We start from the raw sequence: 20,766 nt of genomic DNA on the forward strand, positions 1-20,766 counted from the left end.
CAAGAGTTGGCTCAGTTTCAATATTATATGTAAGTAAAAGTTCTTATATAATTTTTTTGTTATTTTGCATAGAATTGTTTACAAGGGTTTTCTGAGACTAACATATGGATAGAACTGGGCCTATAAAAAAATAGGAGAGGTCATCCATATGTGATCAGAAATGGTGCAACACCCAGCACCCCCACCGATCAGGTGTCATCCGCTCCGGTACTGGCAGGGTGTAAACAAAATTCAGCGCTGGAGCAGAGAAGCTCTGTACATTATGTAGTGGCCACTCACGAGTACTGCACCTTATCTGCCATACAAAGCTCTTTCACAATCTGTGAGTATAGAAATTGTGTTGTGCTGGCCATTAAAATTTGGGCTGGGTCTGCCAGGCAAAAACCTTTCTCTCTTTTTTTACATAAAGAAGCACTCCCAGTCAAGTTTTTATCCTCTTAATATATTGCAGTCATCATATTATATAGCACTGTGTACTTACAATTGCTCATTTTGCCTTTCTTCTCAGTTACTTATTCTCTTTTCTTTGCTCTATGTAGAAACAGGAAGTCTCTTGCCCCTACATTTATCATTCCACCTCTCCAACTCCTGACCCAGCGGCTCCTCCTCCCCCTGCCATATACCTTTGCAGTGACTCATGACTTGTGCAGGGAAAATTGACCTCCTGTTTCTCCATAGAGCTTAGAAGGAATCAGCTAGTCAGTTTCTAATCATGTGATATCATAGACCTAATAGAAAACAGAAGAATTAACTGGGTAGAAAGGCAGAATGAGCAAGTGTAATTGCAAAAAGCTATATGATATGATGATTGCAATATATTAAGAAGATAAACATTTTGATGGGAGAGATTATTTAAAGTGGAGTTAGGAGCCTGTGACATCTCTTTAGGCAAATATTATCTATACTTGTATGCCTATGATTATTAAATAATGTATGATAACAAATATAATACACTTTCCTGGCTTCTTTTGGTGCAGGGATGTGAAGTGCTACACATGTATAGGAATGTCCTTTTTCCTTTAGAAACAATTGCTGTTTATCAGTTTTATACTCAATACAAGGATGAAATCCACAGTGAAAATCTGCTAGACTTCCACAATAGAATGGGCATGTTGTGGATTTGATAATTATGTTATACATCTATGGGGTTGTGAATATGGTAAAATATAATGTCAGTTGTTACAGATTTTCAGTGCAGAGTCCACACTAGAATTCCACAACAATTTCACCACTCCTGAATCCTAAGACTATGTGCCCACAATGCAGAAATGCTCAGGATTTTTTTCTGAGCTTTTCTGCATCTCTCTGGCAGAAAAAATGCATGCGGCTTGTACATGCGTTTTTCCTGCCAGGGACAAGCGGAAGTGAAGCGTTCTTCACATGCATTTCTGCATGCGGGTTGACAAGCGCTTTCCAAGTGATTTTAGCATCACTTGGAAAGTGCTTGACAACTTGGTCACCTTATATAAATCCATGCAAACGGCATGGATTTATATAGTGTGACCTTAAAGAATGTTTAAAAATAAAAAAAATAAATCTATACTTACCTTCTGATGGCCCCCGGAGTCTTTATTCGCTCCGTCCTGGCTTGCCGGCAGCTCGCGGTACACTACACTGAAGGACCTGCCGGCACATGACTATGACGTCAGCGCAGGTCCTTCAGTCCACTGCCATCTGCCGGCAAGGGAGGACAAGTGCAGCGGGGGCCGTCAGAAGGTAAATATGATATTTATTTTTTATTTTATTCTTTTTTTTTACAGGTTCTATGGTACCCGGGTCTGGAGGAGAGTCTCCTGTCCTCCACACCCGGGTACCATCCGCAGATTGAAACGCTTGGATTCCGCATCTACAGATGCAGTGATGCAGAATCCATGCGTTCCAATGCAAGTCAGTGGCGGCGAAAACGCAGCGCTTCCGCAAAATAATTGGTAGTGCTGCGTTTTTTTCTGCAATGATAATCCGCAGCGGAAATTTCCGCAGCATGCGCACAGCACATGCGGATTATCATTGGGTAACATGGTAGGCCTTCTACCGTGCGTTTTTTAAGCGTTTTTGCCACTGCAGAAATGCTTAAAAAACACATCGTGGGCACACAGCCTAATTGTCCAATAGTCCTAATACACTGCTGTGCTCGAGTGATTCCACAACATTACTTTATTCACTACTTTCTTTAAAGTTCACAAAAATAATAAGGTATTCCAGCCACTCCTTAAATAATCTCCTCTTCTATCACAAGTAAAATAATAATTAATCAAATCCGTCTTCTCGGTGTGAAGCAGGAGCCAAGTCATGCACCCTTGCCAACCTGTCCTGTGTTTGGCTGGCTCTAAGGTAACTGCAGGAGATTAAGAATGAATGTGTCCGCAGGATTTCACTCTTTCACTAAACTATATGTCCATCAATACCTTTACATGGCCAGTCCGTTCTTCCGTTACTGAGAAATCATCGTATGAATTGGTCTGCAAATGAGCTGAAGATCTGAATCCTCTGTCACTCCAGCTCTATTCCCCACCCAGCGCTGCCTCCTCCTGCTTGACTGGCAGCGTAAATGCATTGTGACTTCAGGCAAAGGAGTCATCAAGCAGCAGCAGGAGGAGGAGGCGGCGCTGGGTGGGGAATAGAGCTGGAGTGACTGACTTCCTTTAAGCCACCCCCAATCATTTACCAGAGTAAAAATGAAACTGATCATGCAGAGAAGACTGGGTTAAAGGCTGGTTTCTACAAGACTGTTTTCAGAAAATGTTAAAGATTCAGAAGGGCAACTGTTACCACTTACAAATTGGTTATACACACATGAAATGTTTTTCCTTCAAAATCTTAGAAGACAACTTTGGTTTTGTAAAAATTGCTCAGAAAAAGATAATCGCCTAAAACATGTCTCTTCTTCATTTTCATGTACGCGAAAGGAAAGGCCTGTTGTATATTATTTCATTTTCCCTCTTAACTTCAAATGATCAGACTTGCAAAAACATGAAAATAGTTGTCATGAAAAATGAATAGGCAGGAACTACGAGCCATGCCAACAACCACAGCCATCCAGCCGGAAAACATATGATCACAGTAATCAAACATAACTTTGACAGCGAACAGGAAACTTACATGTAAGCTAAGAGCCCTGATAGTGGTAAGGGAATAAATAAAATGTTTTATCTTGTCAGAAACGGTAGTGAAAAAACTGTTAGCCACGAAAACCCCTTTACCTATTCTAAGAGGTAGCTGCTCATGGGTAGTAGTCATTCTAAACTACAATGGGGAAACTAATATATGGCTGCAAATATGTGTATGTAAATAAATGTACAGTCATGAGAAAAAAACTAAGTATTTGAATTTATGGTATTATGTATCAGGACTTAACAAAAACATCTAGTTCTTCAAAGGTCTTAACATTAGGTAAATACAACTTCAGATGAACAACACCACATAACAATTGTCACCTATTTATTATTTATTTAAAAACTAAGCTACAATACAGCAATAGTGTGAAAAATTAAGTATATCCTTACTGGTTCCATAGAGAACAAATAGGTAAGTGTAGCAGCTATTCAAATGCCCTGATTAATTAATTGTTCATCAGTAAGTGTGGCCACCTCTATAAAAGGAGACATTTTGGCAATTTGCTGGTCTGGAGCATTTAGGCACATGTTATCAGAATACCAAGGAAGAAAGAGGTCAGCAATGATTTTGCAGAAGCAATTGTTGCTGCCCATCAGTCTGGAAAGGGTCATAAGACTCAAAACAATTCGGAGTCAATTATTTTACAGTGAGAAAGGTTATTCACAAGTGGAAAACATTGAAGACAAGTTTCTAGTCCTCCCAAGAGTGGACATCCCTGCAAATTCACCCCAAGGTCACCAGTTTTTAAAGGAAACCTATCACGTCCCAAAACGCTATTATCCTCCAGATATTGGGTTAATATGGAGATTAATAGCGTTCCAAAGCTGGCCAGCTGCTGCACTGAAAGCCTAGCTACTAGGAGGAAATGAGCTTTATTCCTGCCGGCAGCCTCAGGCTTTCAGTCATAGAGGTGCCGCCGGCGCTGCTTCTGTCTCCACTCAGTACATAGTGAGTGGCAGCAGTAATCACACTCCAACCCTGATGGACAGCCGGCTCAGCTCCATATCAGTACAGATTCAGCTGCACTCAATGCCGGGGCGCATGTCAGCCTCCACTCACCATGTACTGAGCGGTAACTGAACCCGCACCTCTATGACTAAAATCTGGAGGCTACTGGGAGGAACAAAGCTCATATCCTCCCAGTAGCTGGTCTTTCAATGGAACAGTCGGGCAGATTTCGAATGCTATTAACCTGCAGATTAACCCTATATTAATTTGGGACATGACAGGTTTACTTTAAATATATATATATATGTTTTGAGGACGCAAATTCAGATACAGTTAAAAGTAGTGTCTGTCTGGGGGATGGGCCAAGTTTGCCAGGGGCCTTGCCACAATAGATGTCTGGATGACATCAACAGAAGGAAGGGATGTCAATGACATGCAATCAGCCAATGTGGCATCATCATTTTTAAATGTTTTTCTATGTACCTAGTTTAGATTATATATTGTTATAGACGCATAGGTTCTATGAACTCCTCTCTTTTATAGGCAGGATGTATACAGTATGTTCTAGAGTTTTTTCTACATCCCCCACTTTCCATATTCACCAGAATGTATGAAGTCTCGATGTGACAGACATTAATACGTATTATTTTGGATGTGCATTTAGATGTTCACACTAGTAAAGTATATGCAAAAACTCTTGGTCAGTGGTGCCCAGCTGATGGCTCAGGGGCCAAATGTCATCTTTATGTTTGTCCTCAAGTGAAAGTCAAATTAATTTGATGCATTTGTCTTACACTGGATAATGATCAGACATGGGGGCACTGTGCGTTCATACCCTTTATGTACCAGTGCATTTGTTCATGTTTGCTCAATATAACAAAGCAGTGATACAGTATGTCCCAGTATTTTCAATGGAAAACATAACAACACAACTCTGCTATGAAATGAATTACTGTAATGCGCCTTTCCCAATGTGCTATAGTGGGTACATTTTCCCCTGAACTTATAAACGTATGTTCACACAGTTTTGTTTTTTACTTTAGAGGATTTTTATGGCAGCCAGTAATTCTATTCTAATATGAAAGCCACAGGCAATTATATTGTTTTTAACGTCTTGTTATATGTATAAAGCATTTTGTTTGCTTCTGATTGTTTTAGTCAGAAATTTAGAGTGTTTTTCAGGCTGAAATACTTGGCTTTGACATGTTGCTTTTTCCCCCCACTCTCAGAAAAATGTGGGGGTGGGGGTGAGCCCAAAGTGATCTGCAAGAAAGTTTTCAGTGGAGATCAATAGGAATCCTATTTATAGAGTATTTTATAACTTTTTGAATTGCCATTCTGCAGACTTAATCTACAAATAGAAAATGAGCAATGTGTTCATGAGACCTCAGGAATCTCATTCACTTTGCTTGTAGGAAATTCTTAAGGTTTTGTGACAAACCTGCAGAAAAACAATGCGACAAAACCGCAATTTGCACAGACCCTAAAATGGTTTTTGGAGCAGAATCTGCACCTTATACAGTTAGGTCCATATATATTTGGACAGAGACAGCATTTTTCTAATTTTGGTTCTAGACATTACCACAATGAATTTTAAACAAAACAATTCAGATGCAGTTGAAGTTCAGACTTTCAGCTTTCATTTGAGGGTATCCACATTAAAATTGGATGAAGGGTTTAGGAGTTTCAGCTCCTTAACATGTGCCACCCTGTTTTTAAAGGAACCAAAAGTAATTGGACAGATTAAATAATTGTAAATAAAATGTTCATTTCTAGTACTTGGTTGAAAACCCTTTGTTGGCAATGACTGCCTGAAGTCTTCAACTCATGGACATCACCAGACGCTGTGTTTCCTCCTTTTTGATGCTCTACCAGGCCTTCACTGCGGTGGTTTTCAGTTGCTGTTTGTTTGTGGGCCTTTCTGTCTGAAGTTTAGTCTTTAACAAGTGAAATGCATGCTCAATTGGGTTGAGATCAGGTGACTGACTTGGCCATTCAAGAATATTCCACTTCTTTGCTTTAATAAACTCCTGGGTTGCTTTGGCTTTATGTTTTGGGTCATTGTCCATCTGTAGTATGAAACGACGACCAATCAGTTTGGCTGCATTTGGCTGGATCTGAGCACACAGTATGGTTCTGAAGACATCAGAATTCCTTTGGCTGCTTCTGTCCTGTGTCACATCATCAATAAACACTAGTGATCCAGTGCCACTGGCAGCCATGCATGCCCAAGCCATCACACTGCCTCCGCCGTGTTTTACAGATGATGTGGTATGCTTTAGATCATGAGCTGTACCACGCCTTCGCCATACTTTTCTCTTTCCATCATTCTGGTAGAGGTTGATCTTGGTTTCATGTGTCCAAAGAATGTTCTTCCAGAACTGTGCTGGCTTTTTTATATGTTTTTTTAGCAAAGTCCAGTCTAGCCTTTTTCTTGTTGATGCTTATGAGTAGCTTGCACCGTGCAGTGAACCCTCTGTATTTACTTTCATGCAGTCTTCTCTTTATGGTAGATTTGGATATTGATACGCCTACCTCCTGGAGAGTGTTGTTCACTTGGTTGGCTGTTGTGAAGGGGTTTCTCTTCACCATGAAGATTATTCTGCGATCATCCACCACTGTTGTCTTCCGTGGGCGCCCAGGCCTTTTTGCATTGATGAGTTCACCAGTGCTTTCTTTCTTTCTCAGGATATACCAAACTGTAGATTTTGCCACTCCTAATATTGTATCAAATTCTCGGATGGGTTTTTTCTGTTTTTGCAGCTTAACCCCTTAATAACATCTGACGTACTAATACGCGTCTGTGCCCTGGGACTTAAGAGCCAGACCCGTATTAGTACGTCATCGCGATCGCGCCCGCACACAGGCTGTGCGGGCGCGATCGCCGCCGGGTGTCAGCTGATTGTCACAGCTGACACCCGGTACTATGTGCAGGGAGCGGTCACGCACCGCTCCCAGCACATTAACCCCCGCGATGCTGCGATCGAAGTCGATCGCGGCATTGCGGGGGCAAGGGGAGGTGATCGGCGATACTCACCTCCTCTTCCGGCTTCCAGCGCAGTCTGCAAAGGCTTCCCGGGTGTTGCCATGACGACCCGATGTCGTCATGACAACATCCGGGTCACCAGAGAGCAGGAAGATTGCTTGGACATGCGCAGTGCATCTCCAAGCAATCTTCACACTGTGCACTTCTGACAGCCTTCATGGCATAGGGATGGTGCTCCATTCCTGTGCCATGCAGGCGATCAGAAAAAAAAAAGTGAAAGTCCCAGAGTGGGAAAAAGTAATAAAGTGTATAAACTGTGTGAAAGTGGAAAAAAAAAAAAAAAAAAATGTGCAAAAATATTATAAAAAAATAAAAAAAATAATACACCAAAAATAAAAATATAATGTACCCATCAATAAATATTATTATAAAAAAAATAAAAAAAAAACAATAAAAGTACACATATTTGGTATCGCCGCGTCCGGAACAACCTGACCTATAAAACTGTCCCACTAGTTAACCCCTTCAGTGAACACGGTAAAAAAAAAAAAAAAAAAAACCAAGCAAAAAACAATGCTTTATCACCATACCGCCAAACAAAAAGTGGAATAACACGCGATCAAAAAGACGCATATAAATAAAAATGATACCGCTGAAAACGTCATCTCGTCCCGCAAAAAACAAGCCGCCATATAGCTCCATCAGCCGAAAAATAAAAAAGTTATAGCTCTCAGAATAAAGCGATACTAAAAAATATTTTTTTCTATAAAATAGCTTTTATTGTGTATAAGCGCCAAAACATAGAAAAATGATACAAATGTGGTACCGCTGTAAACGTACTGACCCGAAGAGTAAAGCTGCCTCATCAATTTTACCACACGCGGAACAGAATAAAAAAAAAAAAAAAAAACAATTCCTGAATTGTTGGTTTTTGTTTATTCTGCCTCCCAAAAATCGGAATAGAAAGCGATCAAAAAATGTCACGTGCCTGAAAATGGCACCAATAACAACGTCAAGTCATCCCGCAACAAAACGAGCCGTCACATGACTGTCTGCCAAAATCTGGAAAAATTATAGCTCTCAAAATATGGCGATGCAAAAACTAGATTTTACAAAAAATGCGTCTTTTAGTGTGTGACAGCTGTCAGTCATAAAAACCCCATATGATTCTGGCATTGCTGTAATCACACCGACCCGAAGAATAAAGTCGTCTAATCACTTATACCGCACAAGGAACGGCGTCAAAAATAAACTCTTGAGTTAGGATTGGGCTAGGGTTAGGGCTGGGTTTGGGGCTAGGGTTGTGCTGGGGCTAGGGTTGTGCTGGGGCTAGGGTTGTGCTGGGGCTAGGGTTGTGCTGGGGCTAGGGTTGTGCTAGGGTTAGGGCTGGGGTTGGGATTTTTTTCAAAAGTAAGAAAAAAAGATGACGATATGGCGACTAGTGTTGAGAGCAAGTGCTCGCTACTTGAGTTTGCATCGGGTGCTCTGGTATGCATTTAGTATCGTGGGTATTTGAGTGACATGCTCGAGTCTCTGCCCCATATGCTTCGCGGCCAAAAAACTTTACGGGGATTGCCTGCCATGCACGAGCGATCCCCGCATGTTTTTTTTTGGGTGTCTAATAACCGTGAAACATGCGGAGCAGGGACTCGAGCATGTCACTCGAGCACACGCTGTACATGGTGCATACCTGAGTACCCGATGCAAACTCAAGTAGCGAGCACTTGCGCTCAAGAATAATGAAAACTTATTCAATATGATGACCTAATGTAAACAAATAATGTGCCGAACCTCTGGGTTCAAAATGTTCACTATACACCTTAATAAAATCTTTGAGGGGTATAGTTTCCAAAATGGGGACACTTGTGGGGGAGCTCCACTGTTTAGGCACATCACGGTCTCTCCAAACGCGACATGGTGTCCGCTAACAAATTGAATGGAAAATCGGCTCAAATTGTTAGCGGACGCCATGTTGCGTTTGGAGAGCCCCTGTGTGTCCAAACATTGGAGCTCCCCCACAAGTGACCCCATTTTGGAAACTAGACCCCCCAAGGCACCTATCTAGATGCATAGTGAGCACTTAGAACCCCCAGGTGCTTCACAAATTGATTCGTAAAAATGAAAAAGTGAAAATAAAACACTTTTTCATTTTTATGAATCAATTTGTGAAGCACCTGGGGGTTCCAAGTGCTCACTATGCATCTAGATAGGTGCCTTGGGGGGTCTAGTTTCCAAAATGGGGTCACTTGTGGGGGAGCTCCAATGTTTGGGCACACAGGGACTCTCTAAATGCAACATGGTGTCCTCTAACAAATTTAACGGAAAATCGGCTCAAATTGTTAGCGACACCATGTTGCGTTTGGAGAGCCGCTGTGTGCCCAAACATTGGAGCTCCCCCACAAGTGACCCCATTTTGGAAACTAGACCCCCCAAGGCACCTATCTAGATGCATTGTGAGCACTTGGAACACTCAGGTGCTTCACAAATTGATTCATAAAAATGAAAAAGTGTTGTTTTTTTTCACTTTTTCATTGTTACGAATCAATTTGTGAAGCACCTGGGGGTTCCAAGTGCTCACTATGCATCTAGAAAGGTGCCTTGGGGGGTCTAGTTTCCAAAATGGGGTCACTTGTGGGGGAGCTCCAAAGTTTGGGCACACATGGGCTCTCCAAACACAACATGGCGTCCGCTAATTATTCAAGCAAATTTTACAATCAAAAAGTCAAATAGCGCTCCTTCCCTTCCGAGCCCTGCCGTGCGCCCAAACAGTATTTTTTCCCCAAATATTGGGTATCTGCGTGCCCAGGGGAAATTGCACAACAAATTTTGGGGTCCATTTTTTCTTGTTACCCCTGTGAAAATAAAAAAAATTGGGTCTAAATTAACATTTTTGTGAAAAAAGTTAAATGTTCATTTTTTTCTTCCACATTCAAAAAATTCCTGTGAAGCACCTGAAGGGTTAATAAAGTTCTTGAATGTGGTTTTGAGCACCTTGAGGGGTGCAGTTTTTAGAATGGTGTCACTTTTGGGTATTTTCTGTCATAAAGACCTCTCAAAGTGCCTTCAAATGTGATGTGGTCCCTAAAAAAATGGTTTTGTAAATTTTGTTGGAAAAATGAGAAATCGCTGGTCAACTTTTAACCCTTATAGCTCCCTAACAAAAAAAAATTTTGGTTCCAAAATTGTGCTGATGTAAAGTAGACATGTGGGAAATGTTATTTATTAACTCTTTTGTGTGACATATCGCTCTGATTTCAGGGCTTAAAAATTCAAATTTTGAAAATTGCAAAATTTTCAAAATTTTCGCCAAATTTCCGTTTTTTTCACAAATAAACGCAAGTGATATCGAAGAAATTTTTCCACAATCATGAAGTACAATATGTCACGAAAAAACAATCTCAGAATCAGGGGGATCCGTTGAAGCGTTCGAGAGTAATTTCCTCATAAAGTGACAGTGGTCAGAATTGTAAAAATTGGCCCGGTCATTAACGTGCAAACCACCCGCGGGGCTTAAGGGGTTAAGGATGGCTTGTTTCACCTGCATGGAGAGCTCCTTTGACCGCATGTTTACATCACAGCAAAACCTTCCAAATGCAAGCACCACACCTCAAATCAACTCCAGGACTTTTATCTGCTTAATTGAGAATGACATAACGAAGGGATTGCTCACATCTGTCCATGAAATAGCCTTGGAGTCAATTGTCCAATTACTTTTGGTCCCTTTAAAAACAGGGTGGCACATGTTAAGGAGCTGAAACTCCTAAACCCTTCATCCAATTTTAATGTGGATACCCACAAATGAAAGCTGAAAGTCTGAACTTCAACTGCATCTGAATTGTTTTGTTTAAAATTCATTGTGGTAATGTCTAGAACCAAAATTAGAAAAATGTTGTCTCTGTCCAAATATATATGGACCTAACTGTAAACCTATTGTAAAGTAGCAGACTGTTGTGACAGAGGAAGGCATATGAAAAATCACAAAGTGTCTGAAAGATGATCCTGGTCAAATAATTGTCCCCCTCCTGCTTTACAATCCACTAGGTCCCATTTTGGGAAGTCATGAACCCGTTTTTCTGTTAGTGTTTATAAACGTGTCCGGACTTTCTTAGATAGATCATGTACAAGTCACAAACCTGGTGCCACTGCTTATTTCATTCATCAGACTGGTGTTTTTACTGTTGTGTCTACAGACTCGCCTGCTTTTTTTCCCTGTGTAATACCAGGCTCCCTGATCTTATTTCTGTTTAAACTCCATATCATTAGGTGACAGCAGAGCACAGTGATATTTATACCTTGTTCCTAAACCTTGCCTTCTTGTAGGCTTCTTTTTTTTATAACTCCTGTAGTGTCTGAAGGTGGTCTGTGGATAACGAATCCTGTTTTCTAATTCCTGCTCTGCCGGTTGTCTGGAATCTTGCAGAGGAAGTAATTATCTCTTGGACAGCAGGGTCCTTCTGTGGATCATTTGCTGTCGGTAGGAGCGATGGGAGAAATTTATGAGCCAAATTATCTTTTCAATAAAGCCCTGCAGACAGCACTAGGGAATCAGTGACAGCTAGAATGTAAAGGTGTGCTCCTGCCTCCTCTCACTGGGCTGAGTCACTAGGATCGTCTCATTAACCCCTCCGATACTTTGTTTTTCAACTCCGCAATAGTGGCTGTAAAGTATTGTGTGCAGACTAGTCTTTGCTTTCTAAAAAGTGCCAAAAAGGAAACCAACGAATGGTACTGTGGAGTCCAAATACTGAGAACCTAAATCCTGTCATCAGGAGTTCCCAGCAAGTAGAAGACACCAGAAGTGTCTGTGGGGATCTGCATGATATGTTGCGGTTTATTGATGGATTTTGAACATTGGGTTCAGTGGCAAAGTAACAATCTACAACAAACTCCATTAGTTGCAGGTCTTGCTGTGATTAAACTACTGATTTGCAACTATTGGAAAAAAAAGTTTTGTTAAAATAAGATAAAAACTCCTCAATACTTGTGATCCTTGTGCTGCTCCTGTACCTGGTCCTCCACCATACTTTGTATAACCCTTCTCTCCATGATGATGTCTGTACCCATGTGACACTGCATCCAAACACATGCTACAGATCCATATACAGTGGATATAAAAAGTCTCCACAAATTTGATTGTTCAGCTCAGCTTGTATGTGGCTCAATATATGATTGCCAACTCACAGAAGGTGATTGGAGAAAAAAAATCCAGGACCGAAAAGGACCAACATGAACAAAGTACACAAAAGAACTTTACCCCATGATTATGAACCATTCCGACACATCGGTTTCGAAACGCAATGGCCGTTATCATTTTAGGAGGATGTTCTATTTTTAAATCTTTTGGATATTTTTAGCTCTGAATTGATTGAATAATGCTACATTTTAATCACTTTTCTTTGAATTTGAGTGACAGACTACTTACCTTTTTTTCTTTTGGGAACTTTGTTTATGTAAAAAAAAAAAAATCTACAGACTCCTGTAAATATGCCAGGTTTCTGTCATGTAAAAAAAATCATACCAAAAACAATAATTTCAGGATTTTTTTTCCACCTTTAATGTCACCAATAATCTGTACAATTCAATTGAAAAGCAAATTGAAATATTTTCAGATGGAAAAAGAAAAATAAAGAACTAAAATGTTGTTGCATAAATATGCACACCCTTTAAACTAATACATTGTTGAAGTACCCTTTGACTTTATGACAGCATTCAGTCTTATTTTTTGGGTAGGAGACTATTAGCATGACACATCTAGAATTGGCAATCCTTACCCACTCTTTCTTACAGTAGTGCTCCAAATCTGTCAGATTGCATGGGTATCTCCTGTGTACAGCGTCCTCTTCAGGTCACCCATAGTTTTTTTTTTTTAAATTGGATTCAGCCCTGGACTCTGGCTGGGCCATTTTAAAGCTCTGATCTTCTGGCGAAGATTCAGAGGTAAGCTTTGGGTCGGTGACATGCTGAAACGTGACATTCCCCTTCAGCTTTAGCTTTTTTTAGCAGAGGATTGAAGGTTTTGGTGCAAAATTGATTGATATTTCTAACTTCATAATTTCCTTCACCTTAACTAATGCTCCAGTTCCAGCTGCCATAAAAACAACCCCAATGCCTAATGCTGCCTCCACCATGCTTCACTGTGGGTATGGTGTTCTTTTGGTGATGCACAGTGTTGGCTTTGCACCAAACATACTATCTATAGGGTTTATTTGTCCTTTTGGGCAGTCTGTTAAAGAATTTTCATCACTAGAGGGTTGTTTACACTCATTAGTTATTTCATTAATATAGATTTTGGCATCACATAGCTGGGCTTGAATGTTTTTTTCTGTAAGAAAAGTCATCCATCCTGCCACTCTACTCCACAGGCCAGACACATGAAGACTATGGGAGATTGTTATCACATGCAGTACACAACCAGTACTTGCCAGAAATTCCTGCAGCTCCTTTAATGTTACTGAAGGCCTCTTGGCAGCCTACCACACTAATTTTCTTCTCTTTTTTTTTCATCAATCTTTGAGGGGAGGCCAAGTCTAGGTAACGTCACTGTTCTGCGAAATTTAAGCCACTTTTTGATGACTTCTTCATAGCGTTCCATGATATATCTAATACTTTGGACATTTTTTTTGTACCGTTCTCTGGACTGATAACTTTCAACAATGAGATCCCTTTGCTTGAATGCTTGAATACGCGAGTATCATCCAATAAACCAAATAGTCTAGTGCATGGTCTGCATTTTTTTTTCACATGGACATTCCGTCTGTGTAAAAGTTAAAAAAAAACAAAAATAAAAAAAAAAGGTAATTTGAACAGTTGAATTGAATAACCTCATTGGTCCTAGTGCTATCCATGTGGTGTCAGTTATCTCTACGGACAGCTCTCAGACCAAATATAATATGTTTATGTGAATGTAGCCATAAATTAGTGTGCATTTGCCACTTTGCCACAATGAGATCTTCCTTTAAATTGTACGCTGAATAAATATCTGTAGCTTATGTGTCTACAGTAGTGTAATGCATGGCAGTACATCACACATACCAACATATGTACAGTATCTGTTTAGGGAAACTTCAGAGCTGCGGGTGAAAGCAGCATCCTGCGCAACAATTATCTTAACCCCTTCTTGTAAAATTATATCCATGTACATTGTCATCTGCAAGTATTTCCTTAATTGCAATGTATATGTTCTTCAGGGGCGCAGCATCAATGCCCTTGAGATCACCCTCTGAGGCAGGTGATTGACAGCCATACCGCCACAGGAATTGTTAACCTCTTTATGACACCTGATCGGCCGAACAAATATTTGTTCGTTAATCACTGCTCCATGCGAATACGCCCAGTGATCAATTGACATAAGAGTAAATGCTCGTCAGTCTACTACTTCCGTTTTTTATGAGGTCTTAAAACCATTGGCAGCACATCCCTTCTTGTAAGCAGAAATGTGCTGCCAACTATAATGACAGAAAGTGGATTGAGTGATCAATTCTAGGCGAAAATGGTCCTTTACGAGCATCATTTAACTGACTACGTGTAGGGCCCACTGATCCTCACCATCAATAGCGAACATGGTGGTCTGTCATCGTACTGGTAGCCTCCTTCAACATGAATGTCTTTTTTGTCTAGCAAATGTTTTTGCATAATGTGTTTCACAAATATAATTTACAGGCATTCCTGAAATATTCCAGTAGATTACACTGAAAAAAAAATGTTAAAGTTAACATAGAATCATATTTATTAAATAATATGTTCACATGCATTGGAGACCACCATCAGTGGTCAAATTTTTTAGGGAAAATTACTAAATATTGAAAAGGGTGAGCCAGAAACAGGGAGATTGGCACTGTTGTACCATTGCCTACCATGATACATTGTAAGAAACCCTCAGCTATGTGAGCATGCCTATCCACAGGAAAGGTGATAAATATCTGATTGTTTGACCAGTGAGAAGGAATTTGAAAGGAGCAGCGCTCGAGCATGAGCACTGCTGACTGACAGCTGCGCACCCTGCTAGTTATCGGTGGGGGTCCCAGTGGTGGAGCCCCCAATGATCAGTCATTTATTAAATATCCACTGTGGGACAACATATTTGTGTAAATTAAAAATACATTGTCTTTAGCAGACAACCCCTGACATGATGATGACAATGATACTTGTCTATAAATATTATTCCTGTGTGTCATCGTCGCAGTAAATGATTTTTACAATACTTACCCAATATTTTTATGGTTCTCTTTGCAGACTGGGGGATCAGTTCTACAAAGAAGCAATTGAGCATTGCCGGAACTACAACTCGAGGCTATGTGCTGAACGCAGTGTTCGCCTCCCCTTTCTTGACTCACAGACTGGTGTAGCCCAGAACAACTGTTACATCTGGATGGAGAAAAGGCACAGAGGACCAGGTATCCCACATCTTACTACCTTATACATAAAACTAAAATTATGATTGCAGAATTTAATAATTTCATGCATGATTGTCTTGCCGTGTAAACAGACTGCTGATCACATGATGAATGAGCGAAACTCTCATTCCTAGGATGAAATGATTTTTTGTGCAGCGGTCTATGTGTATCGTTTACTTTGGTCTGCCTGTATAAACTGGCATTCAAATGACCGCCTGTGGGTAAAAATTTGCTGATCAGCGGTCGAATCGTGTCGCGGGTTGGTCCATGTAAACTGACCCTGTAAAAAATGGATGATTGAACGGAGATGAGTATTGCGCCATAAATACTGCTTATTGTACTCCTTCCTGTGCTTTTGCGGAAAGTCTTTTCCTCTGGGCCAGCCATTTAATGTATAATATAGTGTTGAGCTATCTTGAACATAAAGAAGAATAAGGAGTCCTGGATGTGATGATCCAGCCCCCACAGAGCCCTGATCTCACATTATCCAGTCCGTCTGGGATTACATGAAGCATTTGACCTCAGCTGCAATACCAACCATCAGCACCCTGCAATCGCATGGTTAGGAGTGCTGTTGATGTACAAACAAAGCCCCCTCCCACTGTCAACTATGTAGATGCCATTATCTCTATTGGCATCTAGATGGTTAAATGCCCATGATCAGTGGTAGCTCTGATCTAGGACATTGCAGCAGAGTTTCCATTGCAATATACAGCTGACGCCCCCTGCTAATTGAGCCTACTACATCCCTTTTCCAAAGGAAATCATATAATTTGCATAATCAAGCTAGTTAAATTAATATTCAATCATTTACAAACCCTTTAAAAAAAAATCTTCCGCAGCTGCAGAGTGTATTTTTTTGGGGTATTTTTTCACAGTTGTGTCGCAGCTGCTGCAGAACATATTGCACCCCTCATGAAAGATGTTTTGGTTTTTAAATTATTTAAGGCTTATGTTTGTAAAGTACTTGCGAAAAGGAATCTTTCTTCATAAACAGATGATCTAGAATCCAGAATAGCAATACTATTATATGCGTACATAAAGAAAAGTGGAGAAGTCTCAAAATCACAAAAAAAAATTCCAAATATTGTAGTTTTTATTTTTGAACTTGCGATCCTGTCCCTATTTGCACCCTATCCAGATAATATGTTTACCCGTTTTGCAGGGTAAACTAATGCAGACGTCTGTGCAAATTGGACGGCAATAAATGGACTGGCTGGTGGGTCTCCCGACCGGAGCGTGATCGTCTCATATATTTCTATGAATCTGTCATGCTCGGTTCAGAAGACCGATCTCTGTCCCATTTGCACGGACGTCTGACTGCACACAGCAGCTGCAAAGCACCCTGACTTAAAAATTTTCTACAGATTAACCTTCATACAGTCTTTGATTGTAATCCAAATGACACCTTGGTTTGTGGCCCCCATTGTACCGGCACCTCAGCCAACCATCAGCCACTATTTAGGGCATAAAACAATAATATTCCATTGCCGATAGAGCAACAAGTAAAGTTAATGCATTTGTCCATGTACACAGGGGTGGCTCCAGGACAGTTGTACACGTATCCTGCTCGATGTTGGAGGAAGAAGAGACGTTTGCATCACACTGAAGACCCACGACTAAGACTTCTGGAGATAAAAGCAGGTGAGTGATGAGATCGCTCAGACTGCTACCCAGTCTAGCGTCCTAACAACTGTCTTCATCTATCTAATAAATCAGTTCTGAATCACAAACTGATTATAGCAATTATTTCTTCATTTGGTGAAGAACACCATTTAGGGAGCATTCACATGAGGCATCATTTTTAATGCACCAGCCATGTGAGTCTCTGTTCCAATTATTTAAATAGATTTAATGACCTTTTTCCCAGTTGCTACGGTAAAACGCAGCACTAATCCATGTCTGTTTTTTTAAAAAAATAGCTCTTTCTCAAAAGGTTCCTGTATAACAATGACATTTAGACAAACGAAGGAGAGGAAGACCAGATAGAAAATAGGAAAGAGTGAGCATGGAAATAAACTCCACACCATATCATGCAAAAGGACAACTTGGTTATTATGGGACAGACTTCTGAGACATCCATGGTTTCCATACTACACAATCTTAGTGTGGGAGTTAGTCAGGATATGTATCAGCTTTCCATTCACCATTATCCTTGGTAATTTATTTTTAACTAAATCAAGAGCGTTGAAGATGTTTTCCAGCTCCTGGCTGCAGGAAATATGTAGCAGATATAGTCTTAGTGTTTTTAAATTTATCAGAGAAGGGGCCGTTTTCTAAAAGCTTATTCAGAGTTTTGTGTAAGATTGACTCAAGTGGCTGAAAGTCTTACAAGGACCTAAAATGTAGGAGAATGTTTGAGCATTTTAACCAGAAGTAGTACATAGTCTCCCTCTATTACCAGACTTCTGAAAGGCTTTCAGGAACATATAGTCAAGTGCAAACTAGGTACCATCTCAGCTGGACTTTCCATATAGTCTCCACTGGTGATCTTAGAACTTTTTGCCATTGTTAAGGCCATTTACCCCAAGTCATACACTATATGGGCAAAGCTATTGGGCTATTAGGACACCAACAGGAGTTTTTATGACATCCCTATTCTAAATCCATAGGCATTGGTATGGAATTGCACACCCTTTGCAGCTAAATCAGCTTTTCTAGGAAGGCTTTCTACAACATTTTGTATAATATATATGGGATTTTTTTCCCATTCATCCAGAAGATTATTTGTGAGGTCAGACACTGATGATGGACAAGAGGGCCAAGCTTGTCATCACTATACTTGTTCATACCAGAGGTGCTGGATGGGGTTGAGGTCCGGGTACTGTGGTGTCCAGTCAAGTTCTTCCACACGACTTGGTCATGGAAACCTTTGTCATGAAGCTTCCTGCGCACAGTGTTTGTGCTGATGTTAATGCCAGAGGAGGCTTGGGCTTCTGCAGTTAAGTTGGAAGAGCTTTGTTGACTTATATGCATCTCAGCACTCAGTGACCCAGCTCTGTTGTTCTTAAACATTTACTTTTCATTAACCCCCTTCACAACATATGACCTAAACTTGCGTTATATGTTGTGTCCATGCCTTTTGATGCGGGTTCACAATCCAAACCCGCATTTTTCCACTGATTTAATCAGCCGTCATGTGCCTTTTAACAGCTGAGTTGGAGTGGAGAGTGGACAGCGGCATATAATACGCGACAACCGGGGCACGCGTCGTTCCATGCTCCCAAGGCACCCATGGGTTGTCATGGCAGATGGGGGTCTGCTGAAGACCTCTGTTCCCGTCATTATAATCCTCCTGCGAAAGCCAGCCAGTGTTCATAGATTGTGAATTTAGTTATATAGTGCTGATGCACTGCTATGTACAGCACAACTTACTGGACGATTGCAGCTTCAAGTCCCCTAAGGGGACTATTAAATACAGTAAAAAGTGGGGAAAAAAAGATTTAAAAAATATGAAAAAAATACGAAAGTTCAAATTACCCCCATTAAAAAAAAAAAAAAATACTCGTTTGGTGTTGCTGCATTTGTAAAATTCCGATGTATCAAAAGATAAAATAAATTAATCAAATCGGTAAACAACTTATCAAAAAAAATCAAAACACCAGAATTACATTTTTATTGGACGCCGCACCATTACAATAAAATGCAATAAGGAGCAATCAACCCCAAAATGGTATCAGCAACAATGTCAGCTCTGGGTGCAAAAAAATAAGCCCCATACCGATAAATGAAAACACTTGGGGTCTTGGAGAATGGTGACAAAAGCAAACATGTTTTTCCTTACAAATTTCTGATTTTTTTTTTCACCACTTAAATGAAAAAGAAACTATTCATGTTTGGTATCTGCATACTTGTACTGACCTGGAGAATCATATTACCAGGCCAGTTTTACCATATACTGAACATAGTAAATAAAAAAAATAAAAAAACAACAATATTTGATTTGCAATTTCAATGCACTTAGAATTTTTTTTCCCATTTTCCAGTACTTTATATAGTAGAATGAATGGTGTCATTCAAAAGTACAACTCGTCCTGCAAAAAACAAGGCTATGTGTAGGGAAAAATAAAGAAAGTTATAGCTCTTGGAAGAAGGGAAAGAGAAAAAAAAAAAGGAAAATGGCCCAGGGGTGAAGGGGTTAATACCCGGACAGTGGCATAGTTACATATATAGTTACATAGGTTGAAAAAAACCTGAGTCCATCAAGTTCAACTTTTCTCCACCAATTACTTATTTTTTGTCACTAAATTATCTCTAACCCACAATGTTATGTTTTGTGGAATGTTTAGGAGGGAAGAAGTTTCAAGAACTGCAACAATGGCATCATAATATAGGACCATGCTCAAATTCAGTGATCTCTTCAGAACGACCCATTCTTTCACAAATGCTCATATAGGCAGACTGCATGGCTCAGGACTTATGATTTTATCCTGTTTCTGTGTGACTGAATTAAACAGCTGAATTGAAAATTTAAGAAGTGTATCCCAATACTTTTGTCCCTATAGTAATAATTTTGTTTGCCTGGAGATGTGGAAAGATCAGTATGTGGGAAAAATGTTATCACTATACAGCTTACAGATCGAATGTATATCCATTTGAATGAAGACATCACTGTAAAGTTTTGCATCATCCCCTGCCCAGGAGCTGTGGTATGATCAGACCATGTTCCTGTAAAGTCAGACACAGCCATTACACAGTACACAGCAGGGGCACATTTATAAGATTATCTCAGCACAGGAACATTTTATTTAACACATCTAATTGTGGATCTTATTATTCAAAGATCTGTCAATTAACCCCTTTACAGCCCAGGGCGTACTAATACGTACCTGCGCCCTGGGCTTTAATAGCCAGGTACGTGTTAATACTCCCTGGCGATTGTGCCCGCACAAATAAAACACATAAAAAAGTTATAGCTCTCAGAATAAAGTGATGCAAAAATATTCTTTTTTTCTATAAAATAGCTTTTATTGTGTAAAAGCGCCAGAACATAGAAAAACAATATAAATGTGGCACCTCTGTAAACGTACTGACCTGAAGAATAAAGCTTCCTTATCAATTTTACCACACGCGGAACGGCATAAAAAAAAAAAAAAACAATTCATGAATTCTTGGTTTTTGTTTATTCTGCCTCCCAAAAATCGTAATAAAAAGCGATCAAAAAATATCACGTGCCTGAAAATGGTACCAATAAAGACGTCAACTTGTCCCACAAAAAACAAGCCATCACATGACTCTGTCGACCGAAATATGGAAAAATTATAATTCTTAAAATATGGCGATGCAAAAACTAGTCTTTGAAAAAAACAAACGTCTTTTAGTGTG

The 20,766-nt window shown here is 40.1% G+C and overlaps 1 protein-coding gene across 5 annotated transcripts in view; it reads left to right on the plus strand.

The window, feature by feature from the left end:
• The window catches only part of DPF3 (double PHD fingers 3), a 177,840-nt gene that overhangs the window by 63,347 nt on the left and 93,727 nt on the right, over positions 1-20,766 (plus strand). For all 5 annotated transcript variants that reach the window (XR_012247350.1, XR_012247351.1, XM_073638878.1 and 2 more), the window contains exons 2-3: positions 15,281-15,441; positions 16,978-17,085. Coding sequence is in view for 3 of the 5 variants with exons in the window: in XM_073638878.1 (XP_073494979.1) it covers positions 15,281-15,441; positions 16,978-17,085 (269 nt within the window). In the remaining 2 variants the exon portion in view is untranslated. The remainder of the gene's footprint in view (positions 1-15,280; positions 15,442-16,977; positions 17,086-20,766) is intronic.

Source organism: Phyllobates terribilis, unplaced genomic scaffold, assembly GCF_046119375.1.
Source record: "Phyllobates terribilis strain yellow unplaced genomic scaffold, ASM4611937v1 Scaffold_7__3_contigs__length_470593459, whole genome shotgun sequence".
Lineage (NCBI taxonomy): Eukaryota > Metazoa > Chordata > Amphibia > Anura > Dendrobatidae > Phyllobates > Phyllobates terribilis.